This window comes from Lepisma saccharinum, chromosome 13 (genome assembly GCF_977018435.1).
Source record: "Lepisma saccharinum chromosome 13, izLepSacc3.1, whole genome shotgun sequence".
NCBI lineage: Eukaryota > Metazoa > Arthropoda > Insecta > Zygentoma > Lepismatidae > Lepisma > Lepisma saccharinum.
In genome coordinates, this window is record NC_139241.1 from 58,505,388 (window position 1) to 58,527,553 (window position 22,166).

At 37.1% G+C, this 22,166-nt stretch overlaps 1 protein-coding gene across 2 annotated transcripts in view; it reads right to left on the bottom strand.

Moving 5' to 3' along the window:
- Positions 1 to 22,166, bottom strand: part of LOC145997322 (uncharacterized) — a 57,439-nt gene that overhangs the window by 27,648 nt on the left and 7,625 nt on the right. For both annotated transcript variants that reach the window (XM_083134235.1, XM_083134236.1), the window contains exons 4-6: positions 19,595 to 19,797; positions 13,132 to 13,340; positions 817 to 923 (exon numbers count right to left, since the gene is read on the bottom strand). In XM_083134235.1, the coding sequence (XP_082990361.1) occupies positions 817 to 923; positions 13,132 to 13,340; positions 19,595 to 19,797 (519 nt within the window). The remainder of the gene's footprint in view (positions 1 to 816; positions 924 to 13,131; positions 13,341 to 19,594; positions 19,798 to 22,166) is intronic.

Sequence of the window (22,166 nt, forward strand, 5' to 3'; positions counted from 1 at the left end):
AAATAAAAGCAATGCTTATGTACAATCTGTTTCCACATCATAGTTAATCCACGCTTAAAGAAGCTTGTTCTTGCACAATTTTCGTGGAAGTGGTTAGTGTGTTGTACCTGCATTTGGGCATATAACTTATCTGTAGCTTGGCTTATCCCCAAACTTGGGGGTTGACGGTAGATAGGGACAATGCCATGTGGTTTCTGCTAGAAAGATCAACATTTCTCAAGCACAAGAACTGAAACAGCTTAATTCAAACTCAGTTTAAAGCAAGAGGAAATCTAAAATTTAGAATGGAGAGAGGGAGACAGATAGATGAAATGCCAGGCTAAACGGGACCAAATTTAAAATTTAAAGTGGGATTCAAAACACATGAATGATGGGAGTTGTTGATGTGCTGGATCCAGTGATGAACTGGACTAAATTTCATGGCACGACGACCCATCGAGTCCATCCCCCCTGCTGCTAAATTTCTAGAATAGGGCCTATTACTTCTTTGCTAGAAACTCCACGATTGTCTTATGACAAAATTTAATGAGCATTCACTACGGATGAAACCTGTCCAGTGATGAAAAAATAACTGGAAATTATTCAATCATTAAAATTATGAATCCACGGAAAGTTAAATTACATTTCTTTGTGTTCCTAATTCTCAAGAACTGAATGTTGATCAATTGAGAGGTTATCCAATGCAAGTTGTTTATTATTATTATTATTATTATTATATGTACTATGGGTCCAAAGTAGTTGTGGTTGAATGGACAATCATCAAAAATTGATACAATTTGATTTTTCATTTGAAAGATCATTAAAATAACAACATACCTGTGTTGTTCCTCACTTAACACTATCTTCAAATCTTTCAACTCTTGAGTATATTTTAATGCTTCTGATGTCAACTGTATTTTAAGTTCTTCCAGCTTCATCTGGGTCTGGAAACAAAATTATTGGAGACATCAATATTTTATCACACCTGCAAGCTACCATTCAATTATTCATTAAAATTATTGAGTGATTGGTTGATTTGGTTTATTTTACTTCACCTTTCTGCCACTTTTGGCTAATCGTGAAGATGAGGATGATGTGATGAAGCGACACTCATAAAGTGGTAGAGTAGGCACAGGCTGAACTTCTAATTTCTAACAACAGCCATGGCCAGGCCAGGATTCAAAACTGGGACCCCTGGCATCATAATGTGCTGAGCCAACCACTCTACCAACTTTCAATTTTCTTCTTTACAACAGCTTGAACGCAAGGAGTCCTGGGTTCGAATCCCAGCCTGGGCATGTGTGGTCTCTGTGAGTGTCCTTTCATCATTTCATCACATTATCCGTTGTCCTCTTTGTTTCAAATAGCCAAGAGGGGCAGGAAAAAATGTAAAATAACTAAGCCAATCAACAATAGCTTTAGGACAGACATAATCATGTAAATGGAATTTTATCAGATGGAAACTTTTTAAACTGTAAACTCTCTCTGAACAGATTTATGAGAACAAGCTTTTCAAATGTGCAGTCCTGTACAAAAAGCAGAAAGCCACAGAAGAGCAACTACTTTTCATAGGAAATTTAAGTTTATGCTTTTCAGGGAAAGACCAGGCTCTTGTGAGATGTGAAATATTTTCATCCTCCCTTGCAACAAACCTAGTTAGAAGAAGAAAAAACTGAAATGTTATTTAACCGTTAACTACTATGGACATTGATAATCACACAACTACTGTGAAAGGATCCGTCAGACTGTTGTCTTGATTTTGAATTGTGAACTAGCTGTTTTGCTATTTTCAATTTCTGACGCAGTTCACGTGACTTGACATAGTTACAGAAGAATATTGTAACGCAGTTTTGAATTGTTATTATTTTGTTAAAGAAATGTAATGTAATTTTTGCAAGGTGGAAGAAAATCAGTCACAAATTGCAACAATGGCTCCTTTATTTTTTTGAAATTTCAAATTCTTAAAATGTCTCTACCTTTTTATGTTGTCAGAACAGAGGTAGTAGAAAGTAATATGTTAACTTGTGCTGTAATCTTTGTAAGACAGCTCACCGAAAATAAGATTTGAAAAAAAAAAAAAAAAAAAAAAAGACCTCATGACCTTCACAGCATGTAGCCAGCAACCCAACTGAAAGGTATGGAGAAAGGTTCGTTTGTGGTTGTGCAAGCCTGAGAGACGATGCATAGTAGTTAAGAGTTAAATGATTCATTTGATGAGTCAGCAAGATCAAACTGATTTTTTTTATTTCAAATCCCTTTTAAATTCAAATCCATTAAAAAAAAAACTGCTGTCAACAAACCTACAATAGACATGTTCCATTGAAATTCAAGTATATCAAACCTGTACATGCACCGTACATAAAGAGAAGAACAAAACAGAAATAAAGTGTTGAGAATTCTGCCAGAGAAGTGACGAGAAAAGGGACCAACTGGCATACAATGCAAACAGGTACCGGTTAATAAGAGATACATCATCAAAAAAATATAAGAATGAAATAAGAGGGTGACAGAGAATGGCTGAAGGAAAAATGCTGGCGAAATCAAATGGAAAAAGAAACGACTTGATGTTTTAAAAGAAACGTCGAGAAGTAAAAAAAAAAGTACAGGGTGCCCACAAATTATTGGTCGATTTTTGTAAGACCATATTTTCACCAATACTAAACAGAAATACATGATATTACCACCATTTGAAAGAGGAATATTTGCAGTTTCACACGAACCTTAAATGTGTGCCCACCGTGTGGCAGGACAGGACCTAAATCAATACCTGGCAGGTCGATGGATTAGTTATGCAGCAGTCACAAACATCTTCTGCACATGACCACCGCAGTCACCGGACCTCAAAGTGTTCGATTTCTTCCTGCGGGGTCTCATCAGAGACCATTTTTAAGTTCCTGTGCTTACACAGACACTGCGAAGGTGCATCAACATTGACATCGAAAACTTCACACAAGACATGCTTAAGAAAGTTTGGCGAGAATGGGAGTACCGCCTGGATAGCTGTCCTGAATACATTTAAGGTCTGTGTGAAACTGCAAATATTCCTCTTTCAAATGGTGGTAGTATCATGTACTTCTGTTCAGTATTGGTGAAAATATGGTCTTACAAAATAGGAAAATAATTTGCGCGCACAGTGTATTTTGCATTATGCATTACTCGGGACTACAGTGTGCATAGGATTACTTGCTACCAGGCGTGAATCCATGGGGAGGGCAATAGGGGTGATGTTTTGGATATACAGGGTGTTTCATAAAGGACTTTACAACTTTGTTGTATATATACAAATTTATTCACACGACTCACAGAGCTGGTTTTGGTGTCATTTTGTAGCAGTACCAGTCATCTGAGAAGTACCAGTTAAAACATGTAGTAGAAGAGCATTGTTTAGTATATTACAGTATATTTAAGAATTCGTCAAGAATTCATTTCTTTAAACTGAAAAAGTGTCATTGTTAAATTACTTTTTAACGTGCTCTGTAGAAATATATATTATTTATTGCGAATGTTTTCTGTCCTACATTTTGGGACAACTTGTCCTACATTTCCCTGATAGTGATCTGGTAACCCTATTGTTTCCTTGCTTATCGCTAGTGAAACCAGTTTGTTTGCTGCATGTGATAGGTTTGAGTTGTTGCAAAAGCGGGAGCCAAATATGATGTGTCTGACCACTGTCGATATTCAGCTCGTGTGGAAAGTGCATAATTGCATGCGTCTCTTTAATTTTTGTCAATCATTGTGTGCGCTGTATGCCTAACCGAAACTTTTTGGATTTTGTGTTTGTTAAACTTGAGATGCATTTACAAGTAAGTTTCACGGAAATCTTTTTAGTTCTCACTTACGTCTTCTAATTATCAACAGCCTTTATTTATTCCCTCTAACATGAATACAACATTATGTTCTTAACCGGTTATAAATTCTAGTGAAACATTAAACTTTAATTGAATACGTCAACTCTTTAGTATATTAAATAAACCTGGTGGTGGCAATCTGATTTTAGAATATTCAGGAACCCAAACAACAACAATGAAACGTTCTCTTACAAAGGTTGACTTCTCATAACTTAGCTGTTCGAGAACATCGAGAAACATGATTCACAGTAGAAACAACAGAAAATTAAGAAAACTTCACGTATTTGGTGAAATTTCTTTCGAAATATGACCAATTACCACAAGAACATTTCAGACGTACACAATAAAATAATTCACAATAATTATCCACATTCTGAAATTCAAAATTAACTGATACAGGTAATGAGCAAGGAAGTCAAAATGACTATATTAAAAAAGTAAAATTATAGCTAAATCCAGAGTTTTACTGACTTCACATTCAGTTTCAATATTTACTTTCTTTATGTTCAAAACTTATTCTTTTACATTCTAGATTAGTTTGTAAGTGAACGTGATCTAACACAAAGCAGCACAACAATGTTCTTAACATGCAACACTTATTATTCATTGTTGAAGCTTGTTACAGTAGCTATGGAACTACATTCAAAAACTGACGCCCTACATGTATAATAATTCTATTCTACTTTTACTTAAGGTAAAAGTTCTTAATACTGGATTTCCATTCAAAAGTGGAGAGATGCTGGCAGCTGCAGGATAGTACGTAAGTTTTTGAATTTTATTATTTTCAATCGCTTTTCTGTAATTTCTGGCTAACAGCGACAATGCGGATGAGTAACGATGCCATTAAATTAAAGAAAGGGGAGTTACAAGGACAACTATGCCCAGATCAAGATTAGAACCAGGGAACTTCGTTGTCAAGATCGAAAGTTGGTCACTTAACACACTCAGTCACCAAACCGGCGTGTTTATGTTATTAATGCTACATTGACTTGGCTTATTTTACTTAGCTTTTCTGCCACTTTTGGCTACTCGCGAAGATGAAGATGATGGGACAGTCACAAAGAACACCCATAGCCAGGCCGGCATTTGAACTCATGACCCTTATTAATGCTATATTTGTTCGAAGGTGTTTCTCTATAAAATAGATAAACCCTGCGGCAAACAGGACTTAACAAGTGCCAAAGCCTGCCAACCAGATTTCAGTTAGATGGCACCTAGTGAACTCAGAGAATCCCATCACCCCTGCTGTATACAACTTGATAGATTAGATTGCAGATTGAATGCTAGATATTCTCTTTATCTGCTATTTTATCTATAGCTCGACCACAAGGAAAAAAACCTTCCGTCAAAGCGTTCACGCAACTTCCCTGCCATTATCAGTGTTCGGGGCAGTGTTGCCAGGTCAAATTTGAAAAATTCGGGAGATTGTTCCTTGGAAACCAGAAGTTCTGCTACAAAATCAGATGATCTTATAGTAGCGGATGAACGACGTTCTTGGGCGGGGGGGGGGGGGGGGGGGGAGTGGCGCGCATTGTTTACGGTGTAAACATCACAGATACTTTTGTAACAATGGTGCTAAACCCAGCACACTGTGTTTGGCGAAAATATACCGAAGATCTCCATTTATTTAGTGGACATGTTTCAAACAAAAGAAATTAAACTGCCCGAAGGAACCGACCAAGATCTTTCATCTCTTCCGCATTTTCCAGTTACAGGGTGCGTGGAAAACACCCTCAAATTTGCCCTTTCTCAGCACCGACACAAGGGGTTTGCGATGCCTCTATTATCGCGAGGAATTTTTATGACAGGAAATGGTAAAAAGTTGTGTTCACAGATGAAGCTAACGTGCTGCCTTACGTTGTCGGCGATTTTCCACAATCTTTCAAGTCGAATGCTAACAATAACAAATCAATTTGCCTTCTGCTGGTGTTCGGTGTACAGCTATCGATAGGGGTGGGCACTTTAATGAAAAAATGCATTACGTATGTGAAATATATTTGGTGAATTAGACAGCATGTCTTCCTCAATAATTCAAGATAGCAACGCTTATGCAAGGGTGCCACCCATCCTCCTCATCTGGTAGAAATACACACACACACCCACAAACACATACATGTATAACATAATTTGCCCACGCTACGAAGTCAGTGTTTCTACCTAGTAAGGCAAGGACGTTTTTCACTGTGTCTGTGTCATTTCATCAATTTCATCAGTTTTTCATTCATCCATATTTTCGTACTTGCCCGTAGAGGCACAAAAGCGACGTAAAATAACTAAAATAGAAATAGAGTTTAGGGTGGGATAAAATACAGCCATCTAAAAATAGAATGTAGTAAAAGTAATAAAATAATTTCCTAGCACAATTGAGTAGCGTTTGACATAATTTCACAGTTCAAACAGCACTTTTCACGGCTGAGTGGAGTTCCACTCCACATCTCCCCTCCATGTTCAAGTAAAGATGAGCAGGAAACGTGTTTTTGAGCTGGCCGTTGGAGGTTCCATAGCAATAGTTTATTAAGGATTTCTCCCGAGAAATCAATAGGCCTGGCAACGCTGACGTGAGCCGGCTGAATGTTCCTTCCCCCCTGCCCTTTCCCGCACCCGCCGGCGCAATGTGCTTCTGCGCAGGTTTCTTTGCTTGTGGTTCCACTATACTAGTTATATCCTGTGTGTTATATTATGTGCTAACAAAATATAACACACAGGATTTTCCTGAAGTAACATGGATTCTTGCTGTAACAGGATTATGCCTTGTTTCCGTATTAACCCTTATCCGGGCAAGCTATTTTTGTAACGTGTCCGGGCAAGCAGTGTCTGTTAGACACTGCAATGTTTTAAATGGATCTTGCCCTTCTAATGCAAGATTTTTATGTTTCATTGATGTGGAAACAACCGAGTACATGATATTTAACCTAATCATCATTGTTATGTCCATAATTCTTGTATTCATCATCATCGTAATTATGTTGTTGTAATTTTTGCAGCATAGTATATGAAACATGTTAGGCCGGAAGGAAGTGTGATGAAATTGTTTTATTTGCTCATATATTTTGCATTTTTTCTATTTTATCGCTAATAATATTTTTATGTGATGTCTTATTAAATACTTTATTTTTGATTAAACATTTGTTAATACATATTCAAGTAATATTACAGCTTTTCTTTGTAAACTGTGTCCGACAGACACTGCTTGCTTGTTTACGTAACTGAAATGGAAAATATTTTATTTACACCTGACCTACTTTATCAAACAGTCAAATATTGTGAAATGAGAAAGAAAAAAAAAAAGAGAAACAAACAAAGTCGAAAAAATCACATTCGCAGGAAGTATCGTTTGAAGTATGTGACAAAAAATATAATCAATAGTGTCTGATAGACACTGGTTGCCTGGATAAGGGTTAAACACACTATAGCTGCTGACCAAGGCAGTTTCTATTTTTTAATTAAAAACACTTTACACGTTAAGTTTCCACCCTATATCTCATGGATTCCTGTTATTCGGATGGCAAGAAAAACTGTAGCACCTCTCCCGATAAGGTCTTTCCCTACCATTTGGTAGGAGACGTCGTGGAAGTTCCACCTAGGACAATGGGCCTGCCTCTGCGTTGGTGGCCCTATACTAGGTGTGATAGTACATGACGTTTTCCGAGCTGTGCGAGTTTGTCAGCTCTGGAATATTGCTGGGTCGGGAAGGTTCTACTCTGGCTCGGCATCCACTGTTGTTATGCTGGGGTCAACTTGGCCAGCTGACCAGGGTACAATTACAGTAATAACAGTAATCCCTGAGATCTTCCCATGTCACTTCAGGAAAGAAGTAACTCTTGATAGCCAGCGTGTGTAGGTATGCAAATAGTAGGTAACATAAGACCACTAATGGTTTTCCTCTTGGGTCTGTGAAGTAATTCCTTAAACATGTAGGTTAGGTTGAGTGAAAGGTATTTCAAGTGTGGTATTTCAATTTCTATTACCTTAGATTAAAACATGTCAGTATTTGCAGACTCAAAAGGAAGAATGGTGTATTATAAGAGATCGCTGTGGACATGAGAGCGAGATCTTGTTATACACAGATGCAATCGACATTTATATTTAGTGTATTTGCAAGTGATATATCCAAGTTGATTGCAGTTGGTTCTTCGGCGCAAGGCTGTAAGGTACAAATGGCCTTGCGTCCCTCTTCCAACTGAAAAAAGAGGCCCTCACAGATGGTAGAGACGTTGATGGCATTGTGAGGCTTTGAACTGACATCTACCTGTACCAACCAAGCTGTGTCTTTTCAGGACCTTAAAGAGACATAGATTGCCCAGGAACCCTCGATAGAATTACGGAAGCTATTGCACTGACAGGAAAGCATATCAGATGTCCTAACTTCACAGCCTCAAAATCAACATCACAATGATGTTCACAGAGATAAATTCTAGGCCCAGAATTGTGGATTATAAACTTGGAACCATCTCTAGAAAAATTAGGAAATATTTCGGGATCAAAAGCACAAATAAGACTATGCAGATGACATAATAATTGTAATATAAGGTTATTCAGGAACAGAGTTGAGAGGAAGTCCAGTATTGTGATAAACTCTTTCGATTTGTTTGTCTGTTTGATTTGGTGTTTTAAGTACACCTTATGGACAGTAAGGCTAATCGGGACTGGACCTACAGTTTAAAGTGGGATCCGAACCACTATGTGCCTCCTCCGGGTATCGAACCCGGGGCCCCTTCATTACAAGGTGACGAAGCTACCTCTGCACCATCGGGGAAGCTCTAAAACTCTTACGAGGACTTGTGTGGTATGGTGAAATTGATGATTGTCACCTAGGAGACCCACTTTATAATCCTAAAGGGTAAACTGAATGCTAATAAACACCCATGATAAAACTCAGAGAAAAATTTTAGAAGAGTAAAGGAGGCTAAATATTTAGGTGTGAAATTACGAGAAATGCAATGACGACATGGATTACATAACTCCAAAAGCAGAGTCTGTAATAAATAAATTGATAGCAATAGGTTTGAATACATTCAGACTCCCTATGTTGCTTATAAACCCATACATATTCGTAATCTACAACGTGATTGTTTCTTTTGATGGACTAATCTGAGTAGACTACTTAAAATATACCGTGCGTTCGTTTTGGCTCTGGGCCAAGATAGCGTGTGCCATGGCACAGATGCTGGCATTCTTGTCTCCGTTATTTACGCACATATCTTTAGCAGATAGACAATTATATTTATATGGCATAACGAGTTCTAACCTATGTTATAAGAGTTGATCAAAGTTGTTTACGTGCTATCTCAGCCCAGAGCCAAAACAAATACACGGAACGTATGGAACAAAAATAACATCATCACGAATGAAGGCGATCATTAAAATGGCAGGTGCATTTCGAACAACATTACTGATAATTATGGGGCTATGGCCTATCAACAAAATAATCAAACACAGAGCCGCCATATGCTGGTGCAAGGAAGGCCAAGAAGAGAGAGACAAAGTAATTTGGCAGATATCACTCTACCAATGCCAAATCAACTCCCAGATCATCCAGGAGTGGAAGGAAGAATGGACTAACAGCCTTCATGGCAGGAGACTGTTACCACTTCTTTCCACGTATGAGAGAGAGGCTGATGACAATAGACTGCTGTCGCTCACTTCTCCAACGACACTTCACTTATGAGTCATTCCATGCCAAATCAACACAGATATGTGTAATTTCCAACCTGACCATCTCCGATTTTCGTGAAATTTGGGGAGTTGAAATTATGCATGGAACTTAGTAACTATGGAAATTTTGAGTCTCGTTTGTCTTGTAATTGTTAAATTATTCAAGGTCAAGGTTCACATAAATTGTTCTTTTCGAGCCCGCTTAGCTGTACTAAATGTGCTGTAACTCCGCCCCTATTTCGCCTAGGAAGCTCAAATAAAGCTTATTGTACAGGGTATTGAACAAGCTTTCCAGTGATATATAACAAGCCTACCTTTGGATAAAAATATAATTTTGTCACGTGACCTTGGCCTTAGACCTTGAATATCTAAAAACATGTCATCACCAAAAATCATGAAAAAAATATATTTGGTCTCTCATGCCATACTCTAAAACATATCAAAATATGATTCTGGGACTGCAATGAGATCAGAAGATACAAAATAATATGTGTAACTATGTGACTGATAAAAGCCTCATTACATGAAATATGAGGAGTCAAATTTCCCTTAACACCCCCCTACAAAATGTAAAGGAGTTATCTTGGGTATAATTGGTCATGAAAGAAATAGGTTAGGCATAGGGAGATCCCTAGCCTTGTGTGTCAAGCGCAGGTCCGGCATATTGTTGACCGAAATATCGAATTCAACGAAAAATTTCAAAGGAAAGGGGGTGATGTGATACATCAAATCAGGCTAGAATTTAACAAGAAATGAAGTGACGAAGATTTTTCCAACATATATTTAACGAGCAAAAAGTTATTACTGCATGCTTGTAACAATTTTCTCCTTTTCGAGGTGTTAAAAACAAAACATTAAAATGCTCCTAACGTGTTAGGAACTCATCGAGATCACGCTGACATCTTGGGAAAGAAAGAAGTATACGTAGGTACGCACCATTGCATATGATTTTAATCAGCAACATTCACCAAATAGTTGAATAGTGAAGAATATTGGGAAAAGTATCTCAAACAAATACTTCCTTTGGAATGAAAATATCTTCAGTGACGAGGCTAATTTTTATGTTCACGGTGAAGTTATTAAAAAGAATATGCAATACGTGTGATTTGATAATCTACAGTAGACAGATCCCAGCCGAATGGTTGTTGCCGGTAAGCTAATGATGTGGTATAGTGTATGGAGAACGGGAATGGTTGGTCCATATTCAACAACGGAACCTTAAATGGTGAGGGCTTCTTGGATTTGTTAAGTGGACAGGTTTTTCATCCTTGCTTACGGAATATGGCACTTTTCCAGAGTTTGATACAGAACAGAGTGTGACCACACTATGTGGACATTGTAGCAATTTCTTCATGGTAAATTTCTAGGTAGATTGATGGGTAGACGGGGATGTATTAAAAGGCCTGCACATTCCACAGATCTGACATCTTAGGAAGACATTTACCTTCAGAAACATTTGAAGAGAATGGTGCATGCACTAAAAGTCCATGATATTGACTATCTGAGAGAAGGCATAGTTGCTGCTTGCGATGATGTTGCACCTGCTACATTGCCAAATGTTCTATGTGAGTGTGAGAGAAGTCAACAAGTGTGCTCACAGGAACATTGACAACATTATAATGTGCATATATCGTAAGTCAAAGATATATGCATAACGTTTTGCTGGCTAAAGATACATTGGAAAAACCTTCGTCACTTCATTTCTCGTGAAATTCTAGCCTGATTTGATGTATCACATCACCCCCTTTCCTTTGAAATTTTTTGTTGAATTCGATATTTCAGTCAACAATATGCCGGACCTGCGCTTGACACACAAGGCTAAGGATCTCCCTATGCCTAACCTATTTCTTTCATGACCAATTATACCCAAGATAATTCCTTTACATTTTGTAGGGGGGTGTTAAGGGAAATTTGACTCCTCATATTTCATGTAATGAGGCTTTTATCAGTCACATAGTTACACATATTATTTTGTATCTTCTGATCTCATTGCAGTCCCAGAATCATATTTTGATATGTTTCAGAGTATGGCATGAGAGACCAAATATATTTTTTTCATGATTTTTGGTGATGACATGTTTTTAGATATTCAAGGTCTAAGGCCAAGGTCACGTGACAAAATTATATTTTTATCCAAAGGTAGGCTTGTTACATATCACTTGAAAGCTTGTTCAATTCCCTGTACAATAAGCTTTATTTGAGCTTCCTAGGCGAAATAGGGGCGGAGTTACAGCACATTTAGTACAGCTAAGCGGGCTCGAAAAGAACAATTTATGTGAACCTTGACCTTGAATAATTTAACAATTACAAGACAAACGAGACTCAAAATTTCCATAGTTACTAAGTTCCATGCATAGTTTCAACTCCCCAAATTTCATGAAAATCGGTGATGGTCAGGTTGGGGGCCGTGTTGATTTTGCATGGAATGACTCTTATGGTAAATTGTCGCCCATAAGAATACCGAACTCTTAGAACAGAATAAAGAATATACTGGACTGATTTTTCAAGACAAAATTTTACTAATTTTGTTTCCTGAGTCTTTTTCAATAACTGATTCCTCAGCACACAAAATAACTTTATGTTTTACTGCATCATATAAGTGATGCTTCTGTCTCTCCCATTTTTAATGACCGTTAGATGTGCACTTTGCAAGAGTTGGCTCACTGACCACCACGTTACTGAAAAGAGCTTACACTCGGGTGCAACCTACCTTCCAGCGGGGAAGAACGGAGATTTTTTCCAACTGTTCAAGCGGCTCCAGCAACCACACAGCGTAGTATAAAGTGGGTACCTGGAGGAAACTGGGGGTAAAGGCGGCATGGTGCTGATCACATCACTCCACATTTTGTATCTCACACATATAATTACATTCTAGCCACAATAATATGTGTTAATTATTGCATGAACACCATACATTCAAAATTAAGCAATGTTTTTTTTTTTTAGGGAACAACAGTATTTTTGGGGAAAATGTGCCTTGTTTGCTCCCCCTGGAAAAAAATACCTTCCTTGACCCTCCCTGGAAAAAATCCTACGGACGTCCATGGTGCTAAGCACTCTGCCACGAAAGCCGGTACCCTGTATTTTTTACCCCTGTTCATGCATACATGCTGTAGTCAATACGCCATCGAATCCACGGTTCATCAAAATTTTCAAGATCAAAGACCCGAGAAAAAGGTGCACCTGAAATTCGATATACCTTTGCTGATGTATGCCTGAAGATTTTGTTTGAGATGTGAATTTTAAAGAACGGATTGGGTCTTTGCATTCTGATCTTGCTACTCCAATGGATAACAATATACAATAATAACCATCTATTCCACTCTGGATCCCTTAAAAAAGCTAATCTGCAGAGCATAGCAGTCTCCTGCTAAAAGAACCATATATTGTTCATATAAAACAATGCAATTGTAGGTTTGGTGAGGTACCCAACTGAAATTTGCCCCTCCAACAGTAATTTCTGGATCCGCCACTGGTCTGCTACTGACTTCACCTCTTTCATTAATAATGTACATGACCACCACTATGAGTTATTTAAACAGAAACTTGTTGGAAATTTAATTTCCAGAACAAAACTAAATGAATAATACAATTTACATTCATAAAAACGGTAACTAAGTAACTAACTACAAAACTATACATATAATACCTCATTTAGACGATTATCCAAATACTCTTTCTGTTCTGTTATTTGCCCTATGTTCTTCTGGCTGCAAGCTAGCTCGGCAGAGAGATATTTTGCTTCCTCACTTTCAGTCTCCAGTTGTTGCTTCACAGCTTTCAATTCCGTTTGCAAATTTCTGACTTTGGCTTCAGCACTTTTCATTTCTTCAGCCCTCATCTTCTTTTCATTTTCAACTGAAATTTATATTAAAAAAAGAAAAATATCAATTTTGAGATTTGCTTTTAAAATATGAAAGAAAGCATTTCATATTTTGGCAAATGCCCATAAAACTGACTCAGGCAAACCTTATTTAAAAAAAAAAAATCGAAATTGACAGTCTGAAGATGCAGAGTAATTTGGGAGGAATATGTAATAATACTCCAGAAGGTGGAAGTATTCATGATTCTACATAAAAAAAAAAAAGTTGTGAACATTAGTTAAATTCTTAAGGTTTGTCAAGACATTGTCTGTGAAAGTACATACGAAAGAGTAGAAATGAAAGAAAATACTAAATTTCACTGCATATTTTATATCAATAAAAAAGAAAGTGGGATGCCAAATTACGTGAAGCTTTTGTTTAAAAAAAAAATACTTATTATTAAACTCTCCGTGCAAGGTTAGGATGCATGGAATAATTGTGAATATAGGTTAAAACAACACAAATCATTTCTTTCTGATACTTTAGTGAACATTTTTTTCGGTCTGAAAAAAAGGTTAGTGGAAATATTACACTTGATAAAACTTAGTACAGTGTTGGAAAGGACAAACTTACAAAATTAAATCTTTCTCTGTCTAAAGATTCTTCCCTGCTATCATTGATTTTGCTATCCAATTCACCGTGATGATTAGGTGATGAAAGGTTATAAACCAATTTTTGGCTGAAAAAGCAGGGATCACCAGGTCGATATAATTCAGTGTTGTAATGGTATGATGACAGATGTTTTCTTGAGTTTGGTATATAAGTCCACATTACGCACAAAAAGGCTAATTAGGACTGGACCTACAGTTTAAAGTGGTATCTGAACTACTATGTGCTTCCACAGTGTATCGAACCTGGTACCCCTTGATTACAAGGCGATGATTTTACCAATACTCCACTGGGGAGGCCCATGATGACTGATACATCACTGTCACTAACACAACAGTCAACTGCATCTGTACACATCCTGAACAATTTCAACAGTACTACCAGTTGTCGCTGTCAAGTGGAGAAGTACCGTGCGTCCATTTCGATCTGCAGCCGAGAGATCGGGAGAAGCGTGGCGGGCGGCGCTGGCGGAGATGCCGACATTTGCGGCCTGAAATGCCCGCTTATTTTTATGGACATATGCAGACATTTATATAAATATTGCAAAACGAGCACTAACCTGTGTTATAAGAGTATGGTTTTAATTTTAGTAGCTTAGTGGCTGTATGTGCTGATGATTTTGACACTCCCATCTCCTGTGAAACACGGCGTAGAGGTTTGTTTGGATAACTTTCTAACGCTGCCCCAATTTCATCGAGTTCATCGAGGAAGCTCACGAAAACCATTGACTTTTAATGGTTTCGTCGGCAGCGTAATCTTGATACAGTGTTGCACATTCGAAACCTCCAAACGATCCCCATCGACACAAAACTCTTTCAAGGATATAAACTTAAGCAGGACGTTGCTGGTCAAAACTATGATTATTATCTGTGACTCTTATCGTCACTTCTAAAGTGTATTTTTTTGTGTATATAATTGCAGAACTTGGATGAATTACAGATGATGAATTATAACCCAGGTTAGTGCTCGTTTTGCAATATTTATATAAATGTCTGGATATGTCCGTAAAAATAAGCGAGCATTACAGGCTGCAAATGTCGGCATCTCCGCCAGCGCCGCCCGCCACGCTTCTCCCGATCTCTCGGCTGCAGATCGAAATGGACGCACGGTATATGCTACCATCTAGGAAGCCACTGCATTTTGAATTTTGTTTCAAGTCCACTTTATACACAGATAGGCTAATTGGAACTGGCCCTATAGTTTAAAGAAGGGTGGACAAAAATAAAGATTTTTATTTAAAATTGGACTTTAGCATTATATATTCAATTTTCTCTTTGTTATCATTTTCTTACCGAACTTCTTGGAATTTTTGAATTTGAATTTGAATTTAAAATTTTGGGTGTGTCAGCACCAAGGCCACTTTGCACCCGTCACATTATACGGGGTCCAGCCCCTTATCGTTACACAAAACAACTCTTAACGTTGCATAACTAAAATCATAAAATATTAAAATCTTCTGACTTCCGTTAAAAGCTGAGGCTGTAAAGGAGTACTCAGCACAAATAAGGACAAAACACAGGACAACACAAACAAAATTATACTGGCCATGGGGCCAGTCGCCAGAGCCTCGTTAGTCTGCAGTCCAGGGTGTACTATGTGGAAGTGAGGTTGACTATTGGGTGCACTACGTGGAAGGTGCAGCCCTTACACCCCGAACTTCTTGGAATAAATGCAAGATTGTGGCAGAGATAGAGGAGTAGAAATGAAAGCCAGAATTAGATACGTGAATTAAAATAAGAGAGGTATTTACCAAAATAGCTTGTGCATGCATTCAGATGTTTTCCCTTAAGGTGGAAACACTTCGTGTATGCCAAAGTAAAAGAATGGTGCGATCTTAGGCAAGAAAGACGTGATTAACCTTGTCAGTTTTTTTTAATTGCTTGGTTGAGTTGGGTGTTTTTTAAAGCCCACTTTATGCACAGTAAGGCTAATTGGGACTGGACCTACAGTTTAAAGTGGGATCCAAATCATTATGAATCTCCACTGGGTATCGAACCCGGGACACCTTGAATTACAAGGTGATGACACTACCACTGCTTGGATAATTGTTGGAAAGTATTAAATGTTGCTGTAGGTGAAGCAAGGGATGCACTATACTTAGGTTACGTCATTTGATGCAGTGTATGTTTTGCTGTTTGCACAGGTAAGAAATGCATACAATTAACGTAAACAAACTTTCTCGTCTGTTGAAAGAAAATTAGAGATAAAGCGTGTGCGGTCGACCAACTCAAAATTTGAACAAAGCTGTCGCATTTCAATGAAATGGTCTAAGGTTCGATTTTTGTATGCACGTGCCATTGGTTACCATTTCCCTTTAATAATAATTGTAGGACCAGTTCTGATTAGTTGAGGCATGGACGTCTGGAAGGGAGGCCATGCCGCCCCTTGGAAAATGAATGTCAACCTAAAATTATAAATTACACACATATAATTTAATTTTAGTTACAGTAGTTTATGGTATAATTATTTTAAATACATTGTAGGGACATGGCAACTTCACACTGAAGAAGTGTATTTTTAAGAGAACAACACTCCGGGGAAATGTGCCTCGTTTATCCCCCCTGTAAAATAATAATCTTCATTGCCCCTCCCTGGAACAAATCCTGGGGATGTCCATGATTTTCGAATAAAACCCTAATATTTTTATGAAGGCACAATTTATTGTAGTTTCAGCCCTAAATTTATTCGCACACTCCTACTAGAAAAACATGATACTCCCAGATGTAAAAATTCTGGACAAACCTTTAAAACCCGTGAAATCCAGTTTTATGTGAAGAAAGTCTATTTGCAGAAACTAAATATGTGTCATATGACTTCGGCAAACCACCAGGAAAATAAAGCCCAAGTCATGCCTGGATTATTCTGATGTAATGAACATTTTATTCAATTTGAAAATTTTCAATGAAGAATCATTTAATATGGTAAATTTATGTTGTGAACTTTATAAAATATTGTACTTTACACATTACTAGTGTACAAGAGAAAAGACCTATAGTGTAAAAATGTATATTAATAGATTGGTTTATATTATAAAAAAAGTAAAAAAAAAAATTTTTCCCCTGTGCTTTGCACCATGCCATGGTTGGGGTTAGGTTAGGGCCCCACACTTTCTTCATCTCGGCCGAGCTGGGGGTGATGTGATCAGCACCATGCCCCTGGCCACCTTTACCCCCCAGAGTTTCCTCCAGTACCCACTTTAAATGATGCCGGGTGAGCGCCGGAGCTGCTTGAACTGGTTGAAAAAGTCCCGGTTCTCCCCCGCCAGGGATCGAACCTAACGACTGAGCTACCGCAGCTTCTGGTTTGTATTATACAGTGTGTTTTTGAAGTTGTGCAACCCAAACTTTGATGGCTTATAACATGAAAACCGTAAGAGATACTTACACCAGGTTTTCTGCATTATAAAGCCTCATTCATCGAAATATTTTTCAATGCTTAACATTATCAATTTACTTCATATAGAAAATACTATAAATTACTAAATGGCAGAAGTCAGCATTAAAGTTTTTCCAGAATGCACCTTTGGGAAACAAAAATATGTAAGAAATAATACGACCAATGACTGATGCCATATTAATCTGTCATTGCGACCAATATTGGTCATGTGCAGCATTTGATGGATTTGGGATTATATGGATTATGTGAAATAGTGTCATTTTAGGGGCATATCACCTTAGCTGGCAACACTAGCTGGTCAAAATTTTGTTAACAGATGCAGACATGTGCCTTATTGCCAATATTGTGAGCAACCAGTCATGGAAGTCTACAACAACAACTGGGGAGTTCGTCATACCAACCACACACACCGTAACTGATGGGATGCTTGCCCACCTCTGCTGAGGTATGTGGAAGTGAGGCTGGTAGTTTGTAGGTAGGCCATAACCCTCAAAGGGTTTTTCACTATGGGTTATTCAGGGTGGCCACTCTAGGACCATGTTAAAATTCAAGTATAATTCCCAGTTTTCAAGGAGGTTTTTCCAAAAAAAAATCAAGGGTACAAGCACATGTTTTCTCTATTTCAACCTTATGTATTATTGCCTCTCACCACCCACACACATACACACACACACAAATATATTAACAATATGAAGGGCCTATGTGATTCCAAAGTATCGAAAAATTTAATTCAACTCCAAGAAAAGGTACATATATTTAACATATTTAATGTATTATTTTCCTGTAGTTTACGGTTATTAAAATCATAAGAAAGTTTCTCATTTTGAATTCATTAAATGTACATTCCAAACTTCTTGGTGATCTAAAAACAATTTTGAAAATAAATCTTCTAAAAATGAATTCAAAATGAGAAACTCTCTACCAGATGTGGAAACCACAGGAATATATAATATAAGTTGTTCATGTTCAAAGGATTATGTAGGACAAACAGCAAGGACAATGGCAATAAGATTGCATGAACATGATTTGGACATTATAAATCTAAACCCAAGAACAGGTTTGTCAGCTCACATCATCGAAGAGAAGCATTTGATTAAAAAGAGAAGGGTTTTAAAAAGATTGACGGGAAACATAGAGTTGAATGTCTGGGAAGCTTCGTTCATTGCAGAAGAACACTGGAATAAATTAAATAATGAAAATGGTAACATAGATCCAGTATGGAGTTTTCTTTTTCACAAATGGAGTAAGCCACCATCTTTAAAATTTAATGTAACAGAAAACATCAAGAGACTTTGTGAAAACAATGATGACTTTGAATTACCTGATGATATTTGGGATTCATAATTTCAAATAAAAAAATAATGTGATTATTTTTTTTATCTGAAATAAAAATAACAGACTGCTTCTTTTCACAGATAAGTTGCTATATTACAACAATGTAACATTGACAACATCCATTATCTAAGGGATTCTTTTTGTTTAAAAAATTGCTAACCATTGTTATAACTGTACCTTTAGTCAAAATGAAAATAAATGTCTGATGAAGGGAGCGTGCGTTCTCCTGAAACGTCACAACGAAAAACTGTTTTCTTATGCTTGTAATAACCGTAAACTACAGGAAAATAATTCTACAATGCAAGCAATGCGTACATACAAGAAAAAAAATATTTAATGTAATGTGCGGAGTCTACAATTGCCATTTCACATACTCAGACTAGAAATACATCTACAAACACAAGTCATAAATGTTACGGGATATACTAATCTATGAAAAATTGTTAATTGTATGAGAATTTCAAACTCAAATTAACATAATCAACTTCAAGATACCTTACCTTGCATCAATCTTCCATCTGTCAGATAGAATGTTCTGCAAAGGACACTAACAAAGTAATGGATTGCGAGAAATCTGTTTTATTTTTCACACAGCTTTCTTCTCCTTCCTTGATAAAAATAAATGCTAAACTGTGATAAACTTGTCTCAGGGCAAAATTGTAATGGAGAAAAATTCACCTGTAATTCCAGGAATTCCTGTGTAAACAAGTCCATTTTTGCATTTCAAATTTTAACAGCAAAATGAACCCTTTTCCCACGATTTTGCATAACTCACAGGGAAATTCAGACTTTGGAAAGTGTTTGTGTTGGTAACTAAAGTATAAATTTCATGTTTAACAGCTTATTTCGCATCACAGAATTGGAACATTCATATGTTTGTAAAGATGCACAGAACTTCACAACACATACCTTCTACCCTGAGACCTTCAATTTCCTTTGAGTGTTCTCCCTCTAGGATATCCAAGTGAGAAGCTTGTTCTGCAATCTCCTGAAGTTGTGCAGTGTATACCTGCTTCAAGTTTTCCTTTTCCTCTACGCAGCGTTGCATTGTGGTTTGAAGCTGTGTGTAATGTTCCTGTAGTATGCTGCAAATGTGCCGAGTGTTTATGACCCTGAAAGTTAAGTAAGAAGAAAAAAACCTCTTGAAACACAATACCAGTGCTATTAGCATCTGAGAGTATCAGCTTAAATCTAATCACAACGGAATGGATTTATATGTACCAGAAAAGTGTTAGATATGTAGATAAGCATATTTTTTGTTATTTTAATTTAACTATGGAATTAAATAAGGACTTACAATTGTTAAAAATGGCAATTTTCATTAAGCAAGGGGCCCACCAAGAAAAATAAAATGCACTAGGCTTACATGTTTAATTGTATTTGCTGAGCATTTCCAATTTTTCTTTTAAGTGCTGAAACTCATCCGGTAGTCCCTAAAGACAGATTTGTATTGACTGAAACTCAATATTGTATGAGGTAATGGGAGGGTATTTTAACTCTATTGTTGACAACAATGCCAGAATAATTGATGCATTCTCTGTTGTCAAGATTTAAAATAAACAGTGTGCAAAACGAACAGAACAGATCAACGGAAAACCTTTCATATTTAACATAATAATGGAAAATGTAGTAAAAGCATGAATATGGAATATATGTCGAAAAATGTGGAAATTGTATGTAAAATAAATAAAATATATGAAAGATGTTCTAAAAGCTGATACGAGTCATTCCATGCGAAATCAACACAGCCTTTGACCTGACCATCTCCGATTTTCATGAAATTTGGGGAGTTGAAACTATGCATGGAACTTAGTAAGTATAGAAATTTTTAGTTTCGTGCGTCTTGTAATTGTTAAATAATTCAAGGTCAAAGTTAGCATAAATTGCCTTTTTTGAGCCTGCTTAGCTATACTAAATCTGCTGTAACTCCGCCCCTATTTTGCCTAGGAAGCTCAAATAAAGCTTATTGTACAGGGAATTGAACAAGCTTTCCAGTGATATATAACAAGCCTACCTTTGGATAAAAATGTAATTTTGTCACGCGACCTTGACCTTTGACCTTGAATATCTCAAAACATGTCATAAGCAAAAATCATGAAAAAAATATATTTGGTCCCTCAATCCATACTATAAAACATATGAAAAAATCATTCTGGGACTGCAATGGGATCAGAAGATACAAAATAATATGTGTAACTATGTGACTGATAAAAGCCCCATTATATGAACTATGAAGAGTCAAATGTCCCTTAACACTCCCCACAAAATGTGAAGGAGTTATCCTGGGTATAATTGGTCATAAAATAAATAGGTTAGGCACAGGGAGACCCCTAGCCATGTGTGTCAAGCGCAGGTCCGGCATATTGTTGACCGCCATATTGAATTCAACACAAAAATTTCAAAGGAAAGGGGGTGATGTGATATATCAAATGAGGCTAGAATTTCACGAGAAATGAAGTGACGAAGGATTTTCCAACGTATCTTACGCCAGCAAAAAGTTATACACATATCTTTCACTTACGATATATGCACATTATAATGTTGTCAATGTTCCTGTGAGCAAACTCGTTGATGTCTCTCACACTCGCATAGAACATTTGGCAATGTAGCATGTGCAAACAACATCGCAAGCATCAACTATGCCTTCTCTCAGATGGTCGATATCAGAGACTTTTAGTGCATGCACCATTCTCTTCAAATGTTTCTGAAGGTAAAAGTCCTCCTAAGATGTTAGATCTGGGAAATAGATCCCCGTGTGCCCATCAATCTACCTAGAAAATTACCATGAAGAAATTGCGAAAATGCCTATATAGTGTGGTCACACTCTGTCCTGTTTCAATACTCTCGAAAAGTGCCATATTCCGTAAGCAAGGGTGAAAAAACCTGTTCACTTAACAAATACAAGAAACCCTCACCATTTAAGGTTCCATTGTTGAATATGGACCAACCATTTCCGTTCGCCATACATTATACCACATAATTAGCTTACCAGCAACAACCATTCGACTGAGCAAATCACAGGTATTGCATATTATTTTTATTAACTTAACCGTGAACATAAAAATTTGCCTCGTCACTGAAGAATTTTTCATTCCAAAGGAAGTGTCACGTAATTGTTTGAGATACTTTTCCCAATATTCTTCACTATTCAACTATTTGGTGAATGTAGCTGATTAAAATCATATGCAATGGTGTGTATACTTCTTTCTCTCCAAAGATGTCAGCGTGATCTCGATGAGTTCCTAACATGTTAGGAGCATTCCAATGCTTTGTTTTTAGCACCTCGAAAAGGAGAAAATGGTTACAAGCATGCAGTAATAAATTTTTGCTGGTTAAATATATGTTGGATAAAACTTCGTCACTTCATTTCTCGTGAAATTCTAGCCTCATTTGATATATCACATCACCCCCTTTCCTATGAAATGTTTGCGTTGAATTCAATATGGCAGTCAACAGTATGCCGGATATTTTGAGATATTCA